This window comes from Macadamia integrifolia, chromosome 5 (genome assembly GCF_013358625.1).
Source record: "Macadamia integrifolia cultivar HAES 741 chromosome 5, SCU_Mint_v3, whole genome shotgun sequence".
Taxonomy (NCBI): domain Eukaryota; kingdom Viridiplantae; phylum Streptophyta; class Magnoliopsida; order Proteales; family Proteaceae; genus Macadamia; species Macadamia integrifolia.
Window position 1 is genome coordinate 6181046 of NC_056561.1, and position 23224 is coordinate 6204269.

Sequence of the window (23224 nt, forward strand, 5' to 3'; positions counted from 1 at the left end):
GGTGTATAAAGGGGCGGTAATGTACAGGGACCAGATGCATTGGTGAGGTGAAGATGAAACTGAATTAAAAAAGGGCTTAGAGAGACTTGGACGATATAATATAATGGGTAATTTATTGGTGCTGTGTATTTGCAAATTTGGTTCGTGCTTTAGTATTCTTCCGCAACTGTTAGGAATTTATCAAGTGGTATTCAATTTTTCATTCTTCAATAGCACCCACTGGGATTACTATGAAGATATTTACTCAGGTAGTATTCCTTTGCGAAGATTTTTCTTTGCATAGCTGGTCCATTTAATTGTTCCTCATGAAGGGCGATGTCAAAACTCTGAACATTGGATTTTTAGGACATGGTTTGGATTTTTGTATTAAATATCAAAGCCAAATTTAATCATATGCCCTTTCAGAGAGCTTTGTGGGATTTACTTGCTCTAAAACTTAATAGCACCTCACATGCGTACATGCTTACGGGAAATCAGTCTTAGATGTTGTATGTGGGGAACCAGAGTCCTTAGATCTTACCTTTTCTTATTTCATCAAGTGCCTTGTATACCAATTTGAAAATTTTGATCTGGGAAATCCGTCTCCTTAGCCTTCTTATTTAGCATATTGTCCAACAATGGATGTAGTTGGATGTGTTGTATTGCATATTAGTGGATCAGCAGTGTAAGGGTACTCTCTCTCATGAACGTGAGTGAGTTCATATGATTAAGAGGATCCCGTACTTGCATGCATTTCGTAGGTGAATTTTCCGTTCAAAACAAATAACGAAAGTGTAGACGATTTTTCAACTTAAAACAGGGGAAGTTATGAAATATACCTTTCTATGTATGGAAGTGTACAACAGGTGGTAGAAAAAAGAGATTAATCCTATATGAATATATCGCAGCTGAGGGTGTTTCTTCTACAGTCATTTTATTTGATTTTCGTTAAAAACTGGAAATTCCAAGACTATGTAAGAGGTTGGTTGCATATTTATCGCTCACTGTGGTTATTTTTTTTGAAAAAACTGTTTTTTTAAACACACGCTCATCGGAAAGGTTTTATACTGACCAAATGGTTTCATAAATAAGAGGAATCATTTCACTCACTCCCTATTGTTTGTGACTGAAACTACCCTTCCCCTTGTGCAGATGAGGAATCCACCTAGGGTGAGGGGAAACTCATCCAAATATTTGTGATGAAAAGAGATGCTAGCGGACATTTGCACAATGGCAAGTTGCTCCATGGACATTTACACAATGGCAAGATTGCTCCATTGTAACCTAATAGTCGTGGATTCGAGTTGAGAAACAACCTCTACACGAAACAGGGGTAAAAATGCATCTACATTATGATCCTCACGTGGTGGGGTGAGCCTCGTGCATTTTGCCCAACCTTTTATGATGTCAACTATACTTTACCATTTATTTATTTATTAAACAAAATATATTATCCGGCTGCGTTCTCTGCGCCCAGACAGTGGCCAGGTGAGGGGATGTGAAAAAGATAAACCCAAGCTCCAAAGGAAGGTGTTGTAGCCTGTATGCCTCTATCTGGGATTTGGGAATGCGTTCTCGCTGCCTATTTATTCACAGCAGTATCCTATGATTCTGTTTTTGGTAATGAATCTTGGGGCCCGTTTGATAACTTTTCTGTTTCAAGAAACGGCAGAAACATAAATTTCCGTTTCTAGAAACAGAAACGGAATTGAAGGTATTTGATAAGTCATGTTTTTAGAAGTCGATAGTAACCAGTGAAAGAATGGCCACAAGTCGTTTCCAGAAACGGAAATAAGTAAAAATTTCTATTTCTGAAAATAAGTGAAACGAAACAGTTTTATCAAACGTTTTTTACTCCGTTTCTGCTACGCGTTACTTGAAATATTATCAAACGGACCCTTGGATTCCCCACCAGCTAATCAGTCAAGAGTAACTAACTGGTAGAGAGGGCTACACATACATGATCTTATTCTTATCCAATAACGACGAATGAGGGTGGACCAACTGGAACTCGGAGGTCATCCCCTCCTCACGGTTCACGATTTAGAGAGAGAGAGAGAGGCCAGTAAAAGAAAACAAGGGAGGGAAGATTAATGGCGTCCACCACCTTGTTCTCCACCTCAGCGCCATCGTCCTTCGTCCAGAAACACCACCACCACAACCATGTCCCATCTCATCAATATTTCCAGGGGCTGAGGCCCATAAAGACCACGGATGCGTCTCTCCTGGGACTGAGCAAGAAGGAGGCGACAGCCCAACCGAGTTCGTCATCCTTGGCCGGCAGCAGTGGCCGTAAGAGTTCGAAATCATACAAGAGAGGGATATGCAGAGCGGAGCTGAACCCGTCGTTGGTGATAAGCCTAAGCACGGGGCTGTCGCTGTTCCTGGGGAGGTTTGTGTTCTTCAACTTCCAGAGGGAGAACGTGGCGAAACAGGGGCTTCCAGAACAGAATGGGATGACCCACTTCGAGGCAGGGGACACCAGGGCCAAGGAGTATGTGAGCCTCCTCAAATCTAACGATCCCGTCGGCTTCAACATCGTCGACGTCCTCTCTTGGGGCTCCATCGGCCACATCGTTGCCTACTACATCCTCGCTACTTCCAGTAACGGATATGACCCCAAGTTCTTCGATTGATCGATGGATCCATCCAATACAATTTTCCATAATCTTCGTTTACCCTTCAATTTTACTCTCTACGTTTTTTTTTTTTTTTTTTTTTTTTTATTTATTTATTATTAATCTTTGAAATCAGTCTTCTTTTTCAAGTTCGTTCAAATATCCCCAACTCTCGTCGATGCTTGTTTCTCTACTTTAATGAAGGAATTACTACTGTATGTGCTCTATTCTGTACAGCGCCGGAAGAACTTGGATCCTTTACTTATCTGGCGTTTTTTTTTTTATTCCCTGTATATTTGCTAATGAACTGCCCAAGTCTCGTCTGTTCTCATCATTGTTTTTTTTTCCCTGTATATTTGCTAATGAACTGCCCAAGTTTCATCTGTTCTCATCAGTTTTTGTGACCAAAAGTACCTTCCTTCCTTATTTATTTTATTTTATTTACTCTATTTTCTTTATAAGCTCACAAAAAGTAAAAGTGTTGGCAACACTTTGCGACAGAAAACACACATTCTCTCTCCCTCTCTCTCTCTCTCTCTATTTGAGTAAACACTTTCTCTTCTCTCCATGTAAAAATGCCAAAAAATAAAATATTCGTGTAACACAAGATTTTTTTATACAATTAGTTTTTCATTTGAAAACTTTCGTCTATGTAATTTTTTTTTTTTAACCCATCCCTTGATTCTAGCCGAGTTCGGATCAGGTCCTCATTTGAAAATCATTCTGTGTTTGATCCACACTTGGACTCCATTTAATCTTTCTCTTCTTTCAATTGATTTTTATTTTGAGTGAAGTCCAAGTGTAGATCAAACATCGTACTAGGATTCTTGTACGAGAACCTGATCTTATTCCATACTAACCCCCCTATTGACCTAAAGTTAGGAGTTGTGCAAGATAGAAGTCTCACGCACCATTTTGAATGAGAGAAAGAAGTGAGGAATCCTCTTTTCTGATATCAACTCTTCCTCATCAGGCATTGCTTTAGACACTTGAATTTTCAATATTCCTTTCATTTCTCATTAAAGTGACATTTTCTTCTGGGAATCCTTGCTATTCTTCTTGTAAAGAAAACTATTAAATATGTGAACATATCTTGAGCACCAACTAAATGTGAACTTCATTGATATCTGCTTAGGAAGGAGTGTGTCACGTGGACCAGTGATGTAGTTATTTTGATTGTTGGATTAGAGAACATGTTTAGATGAGCAATATATTAAATTTCAGAGTTTATTTTAATCAAATACCATCATATGTATTAGAAAGATTCATGTGTTTGTCTATGTATGCTTCTGGTACTACTTATACCACTATCGTGTACTCTCTTATAGTTCTAATTTTCAAAGCTATACTTTACCATTTGACTTTCCATTTCATTGTGTTCAAATTTGATATGTGAGCAAGGGAACTTGGTGTCTATCTGTCCTCAAATTTAAACCCCAATTAAGTTGTCATGTGGTTGATACTTGGAAGGCAGAATAAGCCAGTTCTAGGTAGATCGTGTAAGAAACCAAAGTTCATTCGTATGAGTTATAATAAATACATGTATATACATTAGGAAAATGTTTTTCTTAACCCATTATGAATGTTCACCATGCTCCCCCTATTGCATGAAGGTTTGAAATGTACTTGACAATGTTTTAGAATTCCTATCCAATCGTCAAAAGTAGCGAGTGAAGAGATTCTCAGTTCAACATGAGCAAATTTTTATCACAGATTCTCATGCCCCAGAAGTGACCCATCTATTATTTGTTGACGACACATTTATCTTTTGTCAAGCCAACTCAAAGGATTTACTGGCCATTAAAGGAGTTTTAGAGCTATTTTTCAACTTGATGGGACAAAGTATTAACTTTGATAAGAGGGGGATTTTTTTTTCAGTAAAAATGTCCCCAACTATGAAAGAATGAGCCTGAACGCAATAATTGGGATCAAGGAAATAACCAAGGAATCTAAATATCTAGGAACAAATCTTTTGCATCCTAGATCACGTGTGGCAAGTTTGTGCCCAATTGTCGGTAGAGTCAACAACCGTCTTTTGATCTGGAAAGCTAAACTCCTCTCCTATGTTGGAAGCAGAATCCTTACCCAATCCACTCTCTACTCTATCCCCTCATACCTTATGTCTTGTTTTGCTTTTCCAGCAAGAATCTGCAAGACATTGACTCCATATGTGCAAAACTCTGGAATGGAAGTTATTCCAAAGATTCAAGGAAACTACATCTCATTGCATAGAAAAAAAATTTGCTAGCCAATTCAAAATGGAGGCCTTAGCCTACGGGATGCTACAACCCACAATAAGGCCTTACTGTGAAAGCTGGGATGGAGGTTCCTCTCTGAACCTCATGCAATATGGAATAAGGTCTTAAGGGCTAAATATTGCTTCCAAAAATTTCATTTTGACCCAAAGGTCCATAATAGGAGCGGGTCATGGGTCTGGAATAGTACGGTTTCTATCTTAGCCACTTTGAGAAAAATGTGTGATATTTGTAGTAAAAAATGGATGTGGCACTTTTTTCTGGTTTGATCCTTAGATTGTATCCAATCCAAATACGCTGGCCTTTAACACCCATCAGAACGTCAACAGGTCTAAAAAGGTAAGTTGCTTCATTCAAAATAACTCTTGGAACGTGGAAGCATTGGGGAACTTTTGCAACATAAATATTCTTTGGGAAATATCTAAAATCAACCCAGCCAGTCAAAATAATAAATGGGGTTATACCATAACCAATAAAGGGGACTTCTCCACTCAGTCATGGGGTAGATTTATTGATTCTGCCAACAACAATCTAGGGATATAACATAATATTCCTAGGAATTTGTGGAAATTTCTTTGAAAATTAAAAATTCACCCAAAATTTAAAACTTTATTGTGGAAATTTATGCAAAACGGAATTCTAGTCTGTGCTACATTGGGAAAATGCATGGAAATAAATACTTCATGTACATTATGCAACCAACATCCAGAGTCTGTACACCACCTCTTCTTCTTATGTGATTTTGTGTCACACATTTGGGCAGTTGGACCATTGGGTCTATGGTTACAATATATAAATCCAACTTCCTTTTATGTAGGTGGTTAATTACTTCTTTCAACATAGAATGATTCTTCGAACTAGGGGTGTCAATCGGTCGGTCCGGCTCGGTTTTGGTCCGGGTTGAGTCGGTTTCTGTGTGGGAAAGTTGAAACCGAAACCGAACCAATAAGGTAATTCCAGTTTCGGTTTGGTTTGGTTTCGGTTTGTCTTCGGTTTTTTAAATCGATTTGTAACCGGGTTGGTTTTGGTTTTTGGTCTAGTTTGGATTCGAATTTCCATACAAATGTATACAAAACTATGCAAATTTTGATTTTTTTTAATGAATTTTGGAGTGTTTCGGTTTCTTACCGGTTTGGTTTCGGTTTCGGTCTGGGTTTTGAGCCGGTTTCGGTCTGGTTTCGGGTTCATCCGGTTTTTGGTGCGGTTCGGTTTGGTTTTGGGGTTGTAATACTCGAAACCGAACCAATAAGGCTTCGATTCGGTTCGGTCCGTATTGTTATCGGTTCGGTCCGACCGGTTTTACCGGTTCGGTTTAGGAATTGACACCCCTACTTCGAACTGATATGGTAAGGTTTTTTAATATCTTTGCCATCACTTTATATTTCATTTGGAAGCACATAAATGAGGTAGTAACATCTCATGCTAACCCCAATCCTCTTTTAGTATTACATAATATTAATGCTTGGATTGCTAATCTCAACTTGTATCCCATGTCTAAATGAATCTATCTTATTACATATAGATGGGCCAACCATCATGAATTCAGGTTTCATACACCTTTTTTGACATATCCAATTTTGGTTTGTGCTGGTGGAACTAATATTTTGAACTTAACTTCAGGATGGGCATATGGAGTTCTCTTCCAGGATAAGTTTAGGTTCATCGACAAAAATTCTACCACAACTACTCAGGAAGAGGAAGTTGATGCAAAAGGAATCTTGGCAGGGTTGATGATGGCAAGAGACAGAGGATGGAATATAAAGGAAGTGTGGCTATCAGCAAGGAAGTTATCTCATCTCATTCCACAACCTACCAAAGCACTATGGCTGTTGCTACATTTTGCTACCTTTTCTCAAATTCAGAAACTATCAGGATCTATAACCTTTCATCATAAAGAAGTAACAAGTTGCCCAGCAAGGAATTATATATTAGATATAGAATTATCTAGGAAAAATGATCGGGGAAACTATATGTTCAGTGATGTAAAAAATTATTCTGTTTAATAGTCCTGTTTTCTTTCATTAAAAAAAGAAAAGAAAAAAAACGACTCATATGCATCGAATTTAATTAAAAAGCATTTCGATTATAGGTTATATTGTGACAAAGTAGAGCCCAGTCCAAGCTTAGGCTTGGGAAAATTTGGCATTGTGCCATTTTGGGTGGGAGGGGTGGGGGGAATTTCAAGTTAAGGACCTGTTTTTTAAATATCTTCCATTATGCTTAGTTTGACTCTCAAGAAATAGACAAAAGAAAAAAAGTTAAAAAAATTGATTTAAGGAGAGAAATAGAAACAGGAGCCAATTTCTCTCTTTAAATTCAAATTCAAATTCAAATTCAAGTTCAAGTTGAAATCCCCCCACCCCCAAAAAAAATTATTTTTTTACAACCAAACTAAATCATATCACTCGGATCGGGCTCCTTTCAAGCATGCTATAAGGTACCACAGATCCAAGGGTTGGGAGCATAGTCCTCAGACACGCAGCCTAAGGGACCCTAAGGTAGGGGTGTCAACCGGTCGGGCCGGTTCGATTTTGGTTGGGCTTAATCGGACTTGAAAACTTTTAAAGGCTGCACTGTATCCGCCCATTTAACTAATCGAGCTTAGTTAGTGAGCGCATGGTACACTTTATATTTGGTCGGTCGGTCTCGGGCTATAATCGGACTACTAAAATCAAGCCTTAATCGGATTTTAGTGGGGCCTTAACTGGGTCACGGACATTTTTAATGTTAAACGGGCGTAACCAGTTTTTAAATGGGCCTTCTTTAAAATGACTGAGCAACGACGCTGTGACGGACGATGTTTGAAACCCCAGAGTGAAGTGGGCGAGCTGGCGATGGATTCGAGTGGCAGTGTTGTGCTCTTTATGAGAAGTGATGAGAATCCCAAAATAACCATGTCCAATTGTCCATTCCTCAAATGCTAACTCTTCCCAAAGTAATTATTTTCTTGTAGATCCTATTTTTTTCTTTTTTGGGTAGATACTAATTCATATCAGGTGTAAATGCAATTCAATTAAACGAAAAAGGTTCCCAATACGAAAAAACGAACATACGCATAAAGCAAGAAGGTTGTGACCTGTGGGTCTAATTACCCTTCTCCATGAATACCTGTTTTATAATTAAAATATTCTCTTAATTACCCTTCTCCATGAATACCTGTTCTAACAGTTAAATGATGTCAATGGAAATTCAACCAAGACACCAAAATTTTGATCCATCATGATCCTGCAAGCATCTCTACAATAAACATATTTAAGAACATCACAAAAAATCCAAAGCATTGATCCAACATCCTCATAATTAAAATATTTAGAAATATCATGAAAAATCCTAAATCCTTATCCTGTCCAAGCATCCCACAATTAAAATATTAAGAATCATAAAAAGTCCTAAATCCTTGTCCAAGCATCTCATAATTAAAATATTTAGAATCATAAAAAGTCATAAATCCTTATCCAAGCATCCCACAATTAAAATATTTAGAAATATCACAAAAAATCTTAAATTCGTATCCAAACATCCCCAAAGTTAAATATTTAGATACATGACCCAAAATTATCCTTATTTCATCCAACCTGGAGTGCATCAACATCAATTCCACCTAATAGAAAATAGATGAAGCATAAACATTAGTAAATGTAAAGATAAAAGATAGCGAATATGTCATAATCAAAGAACAAGAATGATATTACCCGTGGAATTTCACCTAACAGACTAAACATTAGCTGCAATAGAGGCATTAGAAGATCTCTGTGTAGGTTCTACTATAATATTAGTATCACCACTCACATCCAAAGACAACACATTCCCCAAAGCATTAGCCAAAGCACTGGCATCATCAACCGGTTCAGCTTTAAAAGTGTACAAAATGAACAAGAGGACATGTAAGATATTAAGATTATGACAAAAAAAATGTGATGAAGCAACATTTGTTTAACAGATGAAAAATATATATTTACATAGTTTGAAATTACCTCTAAAGTCTACTCCAAACATCCAATCTCGAAGGCAAATCAACGCTTCAGCATTTGTAGGCAATAACTTACTTTTGTATTTGTCAATAACTCTACCTCCAGCACTAAAAGCTTATTCAGAAGCAACAGTTGATACCAGAATAGCCAACACATCCCGTGCCATCCGAGAAAGATCATGATACTTTGCTCCTTGTGACTTCCAAAAGGCCAATACATCATAATGCTTGATCGGATGTTTAATCCTTGGCTCTTCTAGATATAAATCTAATTCGGATTTATTTTGTATTACAGTAGTAGTGGAACTCTAATACATGGATAACTCCTACAAAACAAAATAATCAAAATGAATAATGTAATATATTGAATTAAAATATATGTTTTAAACAACCAAAAAAATAAAAAGAAAAAGAAAAAACATGATGATTTATACCTTCCAATCTAAAACATCTCCAACTGTATTGTCCTCAATAGCATGTGATTGTAATCCCCTCTCTTCCTCAGTTATCTCCATGCACCGGTACTCTTCAAAGAGTCGTGCTAAGGTTGATTTTACAAGGTTAAACTTTTTCATTGCTATTGAATCCAAACTATATATCTTATGCCTAACAAAGATTAGCTTGTAACGAGGATCAAATACAACAGCAATAGATAAAATGATGCTATATGAGTCCCAATACTTGTCAAACTTCTTTTTCATTTCTTATGCCATCTTTTTCACATAGTCTTCTCTCTGATTTATCGTTTTCAACAAAGACAAATGTATTTTTCATACATTATGAAAATACAAATTTGCTGTTGGGTACTTTGACCCAGACAATAATTCAGTAATGTCATTAAAAGGCTTCAAAAAGGAACATAAGTGTTCAATCTTTTTCAAATCCTCATTGCTTGGACACACTTTAAAATTTTTATCCACCAACTCTAGTTGTTGAAATGCAGTCTGATAGACGATGGCAGAATCAAGCATGTGATAAGTCGAGTTCCACCTTGTGGAAACATCTCCATGCAACCCTTTCTGACTTGATATATCCAATTGTTTGCAGCATTCAAGAAACTTTACTTTCCTTGCTTAAGATGCCTTCACATATGCTACACTCGATCGATTAAAATGTACATATTCATCAATGCACTTCAAACCATCTTGTACAATTAGGTTCAATATATGAGCACAACATCCGTTGTGAAAAAACTCACTACTACACAACAATGCCTTCTTTAATACCAAACTTTTTTTCAAGTGCTCAATAAAACAAAGGTTAGCACTGGCATTATCTAATGTAATAGAGAACAATTTCTTCTCAATGCCCCAATCCAACAACATATTTGAAGCAATTTCACATATATTAGCTCCTATGTGTGGGGGTGGCATGATGCAAAATTTCAATAATTTTTTATGTAGTACCCATTCTGTGTCAATATAATGACAAGTGAGAGAAATATAGGAATCTGTGGTTACAGAAGTCCACAAATCAGTAGTCAATGACATTCTACCATTGAAGGAACTCAAAAAATCCTTTATCCTCTTGCTTTCTCTTCTCTAGTATGCAACCTCAAAATATCAGCCATTTGGGTATTCCTACTAATAGGACTAAATTGTGGGTAAAGATAAGAAATCAAAGCCCTAAATTCTTCATACTCGACGAATACCAAGGGCAACTCATGTCTGACAATAAGTGTGGTAATCATATCTCGGACTACATCTGCATCAATCCTCTTAGTTTTCAGTGCCATATTCCCATCACCTCCACCCAATAACATTTGAGCAACATCATTATTTTTAAGTTTGAGGCAAGACTTAAGATGTCTCCTCAAACTACCAGTGCCATTGATAGATGAGTGAGCCAGATATATATTCCCACAAGCCTTGCATTTTGCTCTCTGTCTTCCATCGGGATTTTTGTCTTTAGGGATATTAATAAACTCTTTCCAAACTATGGAAGTTTTTCTCCTATTTCTTGGTAAAGTACTAACTGTAGCAGATGAAACAACTGGTCCAATATTATGATCAGATGCAGTTCTTGAACTAGACAGACTAAAACCATTCCCTCTGTTTACTTCATTAACAGACATCTGAATTTCTTGATCTTTTTGATTTGACATTATGCAATTCAACTGAATAAAACAACAATAGACTGCAAAATAATAAATATAAATTGAATCTTCCTCAAAATAAAACAATATTGTTCAAATTCATGTTAATAAGACTTAACATTTATTCAGTAAAAAATAAATCAATAATAAAGATTTGTGAGAGTTTAACATTTGCTTGATGATCTGTAACAAATATAATAAGCAAGAATTCCACACTGAAAGAAAATTGGAATCCATGGTCAAACAAGAATATTAGTTACTTAAAAGGAAAAAATAAATAATTAAATAAAAGAACAAACATTTTGGAACTCGAATGCAGCCGCAAGGAGCAGAGAGGTTAGTAGGTTTTAATTTCTTTCCCTTCTCCTTTTCCTATTTCACTTGGAGTATGGTGTTTTACTGGAGAAGGGACCTTTCGACAAAAGGACAGCAGACTTGCCCATGTTGCAGCCTTGCAGATGCTTGCTGCTGTTCCACTTCTGTGGTCTCCCTTAAGGGGAATTTCTTTGGTCTTTATGCTTGTATATGTTTGGAGCCGGGATTTCCCAAACGCGCGAGTTAGCTTGTATATGAGGAGCTCTCCTTGCCTTTATATAGTTTTAATACATACATAATCAAGGTAATATACTGCTGTCCCGATCTCAAGGTCATGGCCTTAACAAACAGTTGTTTAAATAGTAAAAGATGAACAAGTAGAGTTTATTACCTTGACGGGTGGGGTTGCATTAGTTACTTCAAAATGTTGGAGGAACAGAAACAATCAAGAACAGGGGAGCACAAATTATGTCATTGTTTGGAGGGTGTGGTTAAATCAAGAAGCCTGCTCACTCAAAGTGGAAGGGCTACCAGGGGAATCGTATGTTGGAAAAGAATCCATAGAGGTAAATCATCTCATCTCATAAAACATAGCCAGTAATTGCGTCTCAGATGGTTGGGTAGATGTTTTGGAGCTTCCTGAAAGACATGCTGTTAGGTTGGGCATGTAATGCCAGATCAAGAAGGATATGGTGTCCCCAATCAAGAAGGATATGTTTATACCTACAAATTCTCCAGGTTGCCATACCTAATGTAGTCAGTTAGCTTCCCCTTTCAAATTTGTATTGTAATGGTGGGAGGACATCTCTCATTGCCTTGCCATGAACATGACAGATGAGTACTTAGTTGTGAAATAGGACTTAGCTTCAGTACTTCATTCTATTTTGTTTAACACTCATTGAAATCCTTCAGACTGATATCTTGGACGGAGTCCATAACCCTCTCTCTTGAGTCTTGACTCTCGATGCAAGCAATAGGTGCAGATACACCCTGAGAACAACCCTGGACGATGGGAGAGGACTCAACAGGCGGTGGCGGCAGGAGATCAAGATTGGGTCCAGAGAGGTTAGTCGATCCTTTCATTTAAGCAATATCGGTTTTATATAGATACAAAAACAGCAAAATCAAGGAACAGGGTAATGAAAATGGAAGATCCAAGTAAAAACGTACCTAGAAATGAAGAACCATAGCAGCAGTCGCAGCGCAGTCTCTGTAGTGTCAAACGAAGACTCGAAGAGGAAGGTTGAAGACCGACTTGGGCTCGGCGACTGGCGAATCAACGACAACAGAGAATGAAGAACCACAGCGGTGGTCGCGGCGCAGTCGCCACAGTGTCAAACGAAGACTCGAAGAGGAAGGTTGAAGATCGACTTGGGCTTGTCGAGTGGCGAATCGACGACAACAAAGACCACAACGGCGGTCGCGGCGCAGTCGCCGCAGTGTTAAACGAAGACTCGACGAAGAGAAAGGTTGAAGACCGAGGACTACGGTTTTTGGTTTCTTTGTTTATTTTTTATTTTTAACTCTTTCATATGGGGGTAAAATAGGTATCTTACAACTGGGCTAGGCTAGGCTGGTGCAAAATAGACCGGTCTCGATCGGGTATTAATTGGTCGGTCTCGATCGGGTATTAATTGGTCGGTCTCGGTCGGGTGCTCGACGGTCCAAGTATCAGGACTGAGACCGACCGTTTATAAACGGGCCGGGCTCAAGCCCGACACATTTAATAAATGGGCCGGGCCGGGCCAGGCTATAAACGGTCGATTTCGATCGGTTCCATCGGGTCGGGCCACGAATTGACACCCCTAGTTGCTGGTATATGTTGTTGTAAATTGTGGATGCCTCTTTGTGTTCTAGTGTCTCTTCATCTTTGGGAGGAGAGAAATAAGTGGCTCTTTGAAGATCAGAAATAGACTGCAAATTGGGTGGTGAAGTTAATTCTGAAAGATCTCAGGGTGTTTTCCACCCTAGAGGCGATTCAGGTAACCTCTATGTCAGATCTTCTTTTGTCTAAAAAGTTAATGGTGTCTACGATTACGGTCCAACCTAAGAGAATATTGGAGTTATTTTGGAGCTTCCCCCTATCAATGGTCTTTAAATTAAATATAGATGGGTGCTCTCTGGGAAATAATCCAGGGTGCTTTGGAGCAGGTGAGATTTTTTGCAATGATGTAGGATTTCATATAAGATATTTTCACATTGTTGTAGAGAGATCAACACAGTGGCTGAAAAATTGGCTAAGCATGAGGCAGTTTCAAGAACTTCTTAAAGTTTGGGAAGGAGTCCCATATTTTGTGTTTTTTGTTGTAAGATGGGATTTTCAAAAACATCCTAGATATAGATTTATGTAAATAGCCTTTTTGGTCGAGCTGTTGTTCTGCTGATGGATAGTAATTTTTCTTGTATTCTCTCATTATTTTGATTTAATGAAATCCATTTGCTGATCCTTAGTGAAAAAAAAAATTATTTTATTACTAATTAACCAATTTTATTTAGACTGAAACTTTGACATTTACATATGAGACATTGGGAACTAATTGTTTGCAAAACAACCCCACATCCCACCAACTACATGCAATAGAATGAGTGTGTAATAAAGGAAAAGCAAAATGAGCCCCCCTAGTAAAGTAAGTCATTAATTGAGAAAACAAGTTGATGCTAAATGGCAGTTGAAGGACATATGCAGGACAAAAAGAGTACGACCTGCCAAATTGATTTGTCTGAAATCCCCACCCTCCGGTTCACGTCTCATTCTAAAAAAGAAATAAAAAATAAAATCTTGAATAGTAAATAAAAGCGTATCCAATAAAATAGTTTTATTTTAAATTGAGGAAAAATGGTTAATGTTAAGGGATTGTAATCCCATACTCAGACACATGGGGTGAAATAACTGATATATCTCTATGAAATAAAAAATGACATTTTTGTTGATGCTTTCTCAAATATTATCATTGGTTCTTTTGCGTATAGGAACGACACTCCACATAAAAAAACACATAACTGATATATCTTTATGAAATAAAAAATGACATTTTTGTTGATGCTTCCTCAGGTATTATCATTGGTTATTTTGCATATAGGAGCGACACTCCATATAAAAAAACACTTTTTCTTAAATTAATTTTTATTATTTAATCTCAAATAATTTATAAATATCTATTGGCCAAGGAGACATATAAGATTCCAAGCCTACAAATTCTATGTAATCTTAATTATTTAATTTTTCCCAAAAGCTACTTTTTGGAACCTCAAACTCCTAAGAGCTTATCCAAACATAGATAAACTAACATGCCCAAAATCATGTGGCATTAATACGTACACGGAGACAATCTAAACATGAGTGAAGATTTTTTTCTTCCTTCCACTTGCCATTACTCTTTTGTCTCCAGAGACAAGATCGGAGCACAAACAAAAAGCAATCGGTTGAAGATAACTTTTGTCTTCTTTTTTTTTTTTTTTTAAATTGATATTAATGTCCAAGAGATTTTGGTAGATGGATGTGGAATCGGATAACAAGAATCTTATCTCTTATCTCCAAGGGACTGGAGCACTGGACCCTTCAGAGATCAGATCAATAATGGAGGACATTTTGCTTATTTCTTCACAGTTTATTGATTGCATTTTTACGTTTGTTTAAAGGGAGATTAACAGTATTGTTGATCCTTTGACTAGAGGGTATTGTCAATAACGTGTACGAATCTGATTCAATTTCGATCCATAAATTTTGAATTTGTATCATACTCCTTCCATGAGTATTGCATATCATTTCCCATTCTATGGGTATGGGGCTGTTTGTAATAAAAAAAAAAAAAATTGATACCCAATTAATGATACGATACAAAGGGTAAAATGGTTAAATCACACTATGGTATTGGTATCATTGAGGGTAAAAACATCGGATACAACAACACGAATTGATTCCAAAACTGGCTTATACCCAATCTTATACCATTCCTTGTGCTAAAACAATGTATATAAACCAAGGAAAAAAGGCCAAGTTTGGGAGTAGAGGTGTGAAAACTTAACCTGAACTGTTAAAATCGACTGGAATGAACCAGAAATAGTCAAGACCAAATTGATCCGAAGTCTTATTGGGCTACTTTCGATTCGAGATATTATGACCATAAAATCAGATTGAACTAAACCAGAAACCAAACAAAATCAAACCCATACAAATTTTGGAATAGAACCGAAACCAAACCAATAAGAAATCAGAATCAAGCCAAACCTCTTTAACAAAAAATTTATGTTTTTTTACATAATATCATATAAATTTGCATGATAAACCAAACCAACCCAATTACAAATCGATACCAGAAACTAAAGCCTAACCAAAATCAAATCACTTTAAAACCAAAACCAATATTTCTTTATCAGTTTAGTTCTGGTTTTGCCATTATCACATTGAAACTAATTCAATATGGATAAAATCGACCTATCAACACTCTTATCTAAAAGTAACATAAGAATTATATTCAAAAGAAAAGAAGATTTAAGAGAAGAGACTATTTTCAAGTTTTGAACTTATGACCAACATGATACAGTAGTATGACTTAACCATTGTAAATAGATTGGTCATTAAGACAGTAAAAATACCCACCGTATTGATATTTGTTAATAAATCTCTATTAACCCGTGTTGCTGCCGAAACTACTCTCTGAAAGAGGGAGCTCTTTCCCAATAAAGCACATCGTCAAGTCACATCCAGTAAAGTCAGTGCACTCTTTTGTCTTTCTTTTTTCGGCAAAGGAATTGCCAAATACTTGGGTCGCGTATTTCCCTGAAATCTGGTTGGTAACCACCAGTTGTCAATTTTAACGTGCCACCTGCCAATCTCGCCCGCCTCATTGAAATTTGAAAAAAAAAAAAAAAAAAAAAAAGAATCTTATTCCGGTTGTCTCCAGTTTCAGTAACAGATTCTAATCCAACGGTTGAGAAATACACGTGCAGTCCACAGGTGGGAAAATTGGAAACACTTTTAAACGGCAGTCACGTGATAACCCCCGTTTCGCCTCGATGCCATATCTCCCATGATGAACCGATCCAAATGGACAAAGGTTGTCCTCTTAAGTTGGTCATGAGTGTCAACTTCGGTTATAAAAAGGGTTAGGAGGAGGACTGAGTATGTGTTCCTCTGAAACTTGAAAGATAGATAAAGAGTTTAGGGTGAAAATGGTGATGAAGGTGTATGGTCCTGTTGCTGCAGTTTGCCCACAAAGGGTACTGGTTTGCCTTGTGGAGAAGGGAGTGGAGTTTGAGGTCATCCATGTCGACCTTGATGCCTTTGAGCAAAAACACCCTGACTTCCTTGCTTGCCAGGTGAATATTTGGGCTGCTATGCTTATTTGGTGGCCTGCTTAATAACTAAAGGGAGGGAGAGTCAGATGCCTTAGCATGTACATGGGTGGGTTTTGTGAATAAGAAAAAATGATAAGAGAGATGTGTGTGTGTGTGAGAGAGAGAGAGAGAGAGAGAGGCATTAGCTTTGTTATTGTTTATGTATGTGGGTGGGTTGTGTGAAAAAGAAAAAAAGATAGAGAGATGTGTGTGTGTGTGTGAGAGAGAGAGAGAGATGCATTAGCTTTGTTAATGTTTGTGTGTGTGTGTGTGTGTTTGTATGTGTGTGTGAGTGAGAGAGAGAGAGATGCATTAGCTTTGTTATTGTTTGTGTGTCTTTGTATGTGTGTGTGAGTGAAAGAGAGCTTTGTCATTGTTTGTGTGTGTCTTTGTATGTGTGTGTGTGAGTGAAAGAGAGCTTTGTCATTGTTTGTGTGTGTCTTTGTATGTGTGTGTGAGTGAAAGAGAGCTTTGTCATTGTTTTGTGTGTGTTTGAGAGAGAAAGAGAGAGAGATTTTTTTTTTTGGGGGGGGGGGGGGGGGGTTTTAAATGAAGGATATAATTTGTGGTGATGTAGCATATAGTTACACTTAACCTTCCCATTTTGTTTACATAACCTGCCCTTATTTAGATTCTTATTTTCCTCAAGTGATATGATTAGTATTAAACCAGCTAGCTCTACCTTCCCACGGGAGAGCTAATCACCATCTAATTAAATATAGCAAAGTTTATAATCCATCCCTTCTAATTTTTTTTTTTTATAATTATTCTGACTTTTAATTTGTGGATGTTTTGTAGCCGTTTGGGCAAGTTCCTGTGATAGAAGATGGAGATTTCAGGCTCTTTGGTAAGATCAAATTTTCGTTTAGATTAAAACTTCTAAACATACGTGATGTATCGTGATGTTTGAGCACAAATTTCTAGGCTTGGTTTTTTTTTTTTACTAACAACAGTGTCCAAATCTTTGTTCCGACTAATCTAATCCTTTAAAGGTATGTATATATCTAACCGTAAAAATTGTGGGGCTGATCCCAAAAGGGTAAGGGGAGTCAAATTGATTAACATCTAAATGGCATGTCTCACCGTATAGTGATTTTCTTAATTTTTTATTATTCTATCTGCAAAATTTTATTTTTTCAACCACTCAAAATATATTTTGGGTTATTAGGACATAAGATACCAAGTAGATCTGAATTTTTTTATTTTTTGGAATCATACATGGTAGATGTTGACATGAATAATACGGTAAAAAATTAAAGTACCAAGTGTATTTACGTAAATATCTTTCGTTGTTGTATTTGGATTATTACCTTGTAACCATATATATGTCTCCATTACAAGCCTAGAAGGTTTTGAGAGTCTAGGAATGAATTAAAGTTCTAACTAAGCAATGAATTGATGATGCATTTTGCCCTTAGCCCAAGAGTACATTAATACCTAACAGAAATTCTCTTTTTGTTTATCTCAAACACTTGCAGAGTCGAGAGCAATCATAAGATACATTGCAGCAAAGTATGCAGACCGTGGGCCTAATCTGTTGGGCAAAACACATGAGGAACGAGCTTTGGTTGATCAATGGCTTGAAGTTGAAGCCCACAACTTCAATGACTTAGTCTTCACTTCAGCATTGCAGCTCCTCATCCTTCCAAGGCTGGGAAAACTTGGAGACCTGAGCTTAGTCGATTCCTGTGAGAAAAAGCTTGAGAAAGTGTTTGATGTCTATGAAAAGCGGTTATCGGAGACCAACTATCTCACCGGAGAGAGCTTCACACTAGCTGATCTGAGCCACCTTCCGGGCATTCAAGTGATAATGGATAAACTCGGAATGAGTCATCTTGTTAGAAGAAGGAAAAATGTAAATGCATGGTGGGAGGATATCTCTAACAGGGCTTCTTGGAAGAAAGTAATGAAGCTTATGGATTGATGCATTCTTGAAGCTTAATTGAAGCTAGCCTCTACTATGTAAGTTCAATAAAAATAAGACCTGATATGTGGAGTCCTTATTACAATAAGGTTGTCATGTATTAGTATGGAATCCATCTACTTCAATTTTTTATAGAGTTTGTTGAATACTGTTAATCTAAGCATGAATGTACTCGAAGTTTTGAGTGGGTTATTGATTATATACTACCTACTAATATGCTCAATTCCTTTGAATATCATCAAGGTTCCATTTAGATGGCTATGACACTTTTTAATCTTACATCAAGATGACTTATTATTGAAACGAAAACTTAAAAATGATGCAAGAAACGAATGGAAATTGCAAACAAATAGTCACACAATGCAGTAGAAAGATTATGGGTAATTTACAATGTCAACCCCTGGAGAATGCCACAATTATAAGAACACCCCTTTTGTTTTACCAAATTAGACTCAGATCCCTTACCGTTAGTCACCGTTAAGTCAAGAGTTAAAATGACCATTATACCCTTTTCACTAAGACTCATTTTAACCCAATTCCTCTTCACCCCTACCTATTCTCACCTTTAGACATCAGGTATAGAGAGAGAGAGAGAGAGAGAGAGAGAGAGAGAGAGAGAGAGAGAGAGAGAGAGAGATGATGGATCCATCGTTCTTGCTGATGCCTCATCAAATGTGGCAAATTTCCCAACTTTTTCCTGCCCAAAATATAAGGATACTCCTAAACGGCAGAATTCAATTGCTCTTTGCTCGATCCAATATGTTTCAAAAAACCCAACACCGATATCACTGGGCTTTCTAAGTCATAATTTAGAATATAGGGTTCTTGAGAAGCAACAAAGCTACATCAGCATTGTTCACATCAAATCAACAAAAAAATTCTACCTTTTGCACCAAAAACTCCTCTGAGAGTCTGAGTATTGAAGAAAAATGTTTTGTACCCTGCCAAATAGTACTCCCATCTTGCCCATCTCACATTCTAGGACATAAAAACCCTAGTTTTCCTGCAAATCTCACACCATGAATATACATTCCACTCAACATGGCTAGCCAAACCAAAATTAAGAAAAAATCACATCATCAAAAAACACATCAATTGGAACAACCAATTCATCCTCTGCACGCAGTACGAAAGGGAAAGCCAAACATATACCAGCTATTGAATCATTATCAAACCCAAACTCTCTGAAACCTTCAAGTCTAGAAATAAGAGCATCTGGGGGTCTCACCAAATATTGAAAAAATTTCCACTTTACAATGCTTTCCAAGTATGTTCCATGGGAACCCAAAAGCAGAAAGCAAATGAGTGACCTTCTAAATATTCCCATCATCGAATAAGAAGAACCCGTGACAGTGACACGACAAGAAACCATTGAATTCTGTAGGAGGGATTCCGATCCTCTTGAAGAAGAACTCAATCTCGTCGATGGGATGTCACCTAAGGAACTTCTGAAAATTCCTAAAAAAATTAGAAGTCGAGAATTCAACCTTTGAGATAAGATCAGAGAGGGAAACTATGGAGTTCTTGCTAATGTGCTCAGCCGGGGTAAAGGATAAATATCTGGTGGAACAAAGACACTCAGTTAGTGCTTGCTGGGCTTATTCGACAGTTCGAGCTCTATATCTATATGGGACTTTCCAAAGCTTTGGAAACTTAGAAAGCGCAAGTGAAGAACTGAAATGGCGTGAGATAAAGCAGCACAATGAGACAGGGGGGGATGCGGACGAAACGCATAATGATGGGTTACAGTAGGGTTTAAGTTCGACGATTCCCAAGGAATTGAGAGAGAGAGAGAGAGAGAGAGAGAGAGAGAGAGAGAGCTCTCATTGAGTCGATCCTGGCATGAGCACATTTTGGGTTGTTCGAACTTCTAACTGCAACTTTGAATTTCTGCTCCTCTTCAATCGTAGACATGTAGAGCCGTGGAGTGGGTTCGTATATGATGATGCGTTTCAATAAAGGTATTTTAAATAATGATGTGTTTCAATAACGGTATTTTGGTATTTAAAATAAAATATAATTACTGACATCAGCATATAAGGTATATTTCTTAACAGTGACTGACAGTAGGGGGTCTGAATCTAATTTGGTGAAACAGAAGGGGTGTTCTTATAATTGTGGCATTCTCCAGGGGGTGGCGTTGTAAGGTTACAACTGCTTGTTCGCACACCTCTCTCAAATTATAGAGAATGAACCCTGCAACAAATTTATAGCGAAAGAAGTATACATCATTGAAATAGCCATGTAGTCCTAAGAATGAACCCTAACTAAAAAAAATTTATAACAAAACCTAACTACGTAAGCACACATTACCAAAATACCCATATAGCTAGCTAGCCTTAAAATTTTTTCCTAGGAGGAAATCGTCCCCCGAGAACCCATCATGCCCTTTAATTAGCCGAGGCTCTAATAACAAAGTTAACATACAAGGTGGATCAATTTTTATAATTTCTTAACAATCCTTTAAAATCAATTTACAAATGTATACAACAGAATACAAGACATCCTACCCCCACATTTATTTAATATTTTCATCCTGAAGCTTATGAGAAGTAAAATGTGATAGATTATAAAGAAAACCTGGAAAAATCTCATGAATTTTATTTCTACTAACCTTTGACAGATTTAGTAAAAAAAGAAAAAAACATTTCTACAGACTCTAGAAAACCCAAAAAAATGGATTTTTCTATAATTAATATCTCATGTCTATATGTTGTGGCCAGTGGGTGCATAGTCGTCATGTTAATATCAGTTCAGCTGTCAAGTCATATTGACCAGTGTTGACATCAAACTATTATCGAGAGAGGACTAGTGGAGTCTTCCCTAACCCATGTGTCCATAACTCTAACTACCAAAATTGATGTGCCCATGAGAGGGGAGTCTTACCCTATTTTTCAAGACCCATGTGCCTTAATTCTAGCTACCAAAATATATGTTCCCGTAACCATCTAATCTAATAAACCTTTGGGGTTGAATCAATCAAATACTCTTTGGTATCGTTTGATAATGTTTATATTGTTTCTGTGTCTAAAAACAATAAAAACGAATTTTCATATTTTCAGAAATAAAAATAGATTTTTTAATGTTTGATAACCTGTTTCTCGAAATGATTTCTGTAGACATAATACCATTAAAAAACCCAATAGTATCATCAGATGCCCAAAAGAGAGAGGGAGTTCTATTTCTCATTTTAAGTTGAAATAGTTGAGAGATTTATTGGCACAATCACTTTTTTTTTTCTTTTCACTCAAATTCATTTCTAGAAACAACAAAACAAGTCTGACTTGTTTCGTCAAAATCGTTTCTAAAATTATAAATAGACATAAATTTTAATTTATGTTTCTAGAAATGGAAGAAACAGAACAATTTTATTAAACATTTTTTAGGTTGTTTCTCTATTTTTTGGAACAAGAAAACACAAAAATAGCAGAAATAGAACATTGTCAAACAATGTCTTTATCATCTGATTATATTGATCCCATTGATATTCCCAAAGACCACAGCCCAAGTGATTAAGAAAGCACTTTCTTAGGCTTTACCATTTTTTTAATTATTATTATTATTTTTTTTTTATGGGCCGCATTTCATATTTGATCTCCCATCTAAATCGTATGGGTGGCACCTTTTCCTTAAGAGAGTTTCAAAAATCAAATCCTCTTGACTGGATTTAAGTTACAGAATTATTCGTAATTTTTGAACTTCATGACCACATAATAATACAGTTTATTTTAAAGAAAAAAAAATCTATTATTTTCTAATCAAGATTTTTCTGCCCATAAATCTATTCATCGTGGGGGCTTGAGATGCACACAAAGGGTATTAGGAGGGTATTTAAAGGAACATACTAAAATCTTATTGGATTTATAAACCCTACGATGATAAGTGAACCGTATTTTATGGGTAGGGGTTTGAAGCTTGACATTGGCATCCGAATTAAATTTGGTTGATTCTTGATTTGATTCAGTAAAAATTGATCAAATCCTATTATTATTTAAAGTTAATGGGTGTGAATCGATCAAATTGGTCAATGCCAATTCCTATGTGAATCAGCTGATTCCTAATCTGATTTACTAATTTTTAAAATTACATATGTCTATGTGTGAAGGAAAACTTTCTCATTCTTTTATATCTGAATTTCTTTTGAATGTTTCCAGAAGTTGAGTGCCAAAGAAGGTCTATGCTCTCCATGCTAGCAGAATCCTTATTAATTTAGAACATTTTTCTCATAGCTGCCAAGGGGTACACTAGCACCCTCTCTATCTCTATCTATGTCTATCCTCCTTACATGAATGCCCTTGTTGCCCTTCTATATACAAAACCTTTATGCATGACCCAATGTCCCTATCTATGCTATTGCCATTTGTACTTTCTATTTCATTAATGTAATGGAATTATATCACTTTTGATTGGCTGTCCATGTGGGATTACTTTAGAAACGTACCCACTCTATAGGCTATGCTTTACAATTCTTGATTGCCCCAGCCAATTGAGCTCTCATATGCATTAAGGCTATCTATTAGAGCTTAATTACTATACCCCTTTCTTTTATTGGTTGGTCCATCCCATGTAGATTTAGTCCACTTCAAGAAGTATGTATCAAGGATATATAACGGGTTTGGAAGGGGTGAAGAGGACTTAGGTTAAAACATGAGTTTTAGTGAATAGGACAAAACAATCATTTTAACTTTTCATTTGACAATCACTGATGGTAAGAGGTCTGAGTCTAATTTG

At 36.7% G+C, this 23224-nt stretch overlaps 2 protein-coding genes and 1 pseudogene across 2 annotated transcripts; 2 read left to right on the forward strand and 1 right to left on the reverse strand.

Moving 5' to 3' along the window:
- Positions 1-2005: 2005 nt before the first annotated feature.
- On the forward strand, positions 2006-2991 carry LOC122080232 (photosystem I reaction center subunit V, chloroplastic-like). Its single transcript, XM_042647171.1, has one exon. It carries the CDS (start codon positions 2073-2075, stop codon positions 2613-2615), a length of 543 nt encoding a protein of 180 aa, XP_042503105.1. The 5' UTR covers positions 2006-2072; the 3' UTR covers positions 2616-2991.
- A 13305-nt stretch (positions 2992-16296) lies between these two features.
- On the forward strand, positions 16297-18731 carry LOC122080242 (glutathione S-transferase F12). The gene is made up of 3 exons (XM_042647181.1): positions 16297-16551; positions 17368-17416; positions 18048-18731. Exons 1-3 carry the CDS (start codon positions 16405-16407, stop codon positions 18491-18493), a joined length of 642 nt encoding a protein of 213 aa, XP_042503115.1. The 5' UTR covers positions 16297-16404; the 3' UTR covers positions 18494-18731.
- Positions 18732-18774: 43 nt separating this feature from the next.
- LOC122079968 lies at positions 18775-20181 on the reverse strand (annotated as a pseudogene).
- Positions 20182-23224: the final 3043 nt, after the last annotated feature.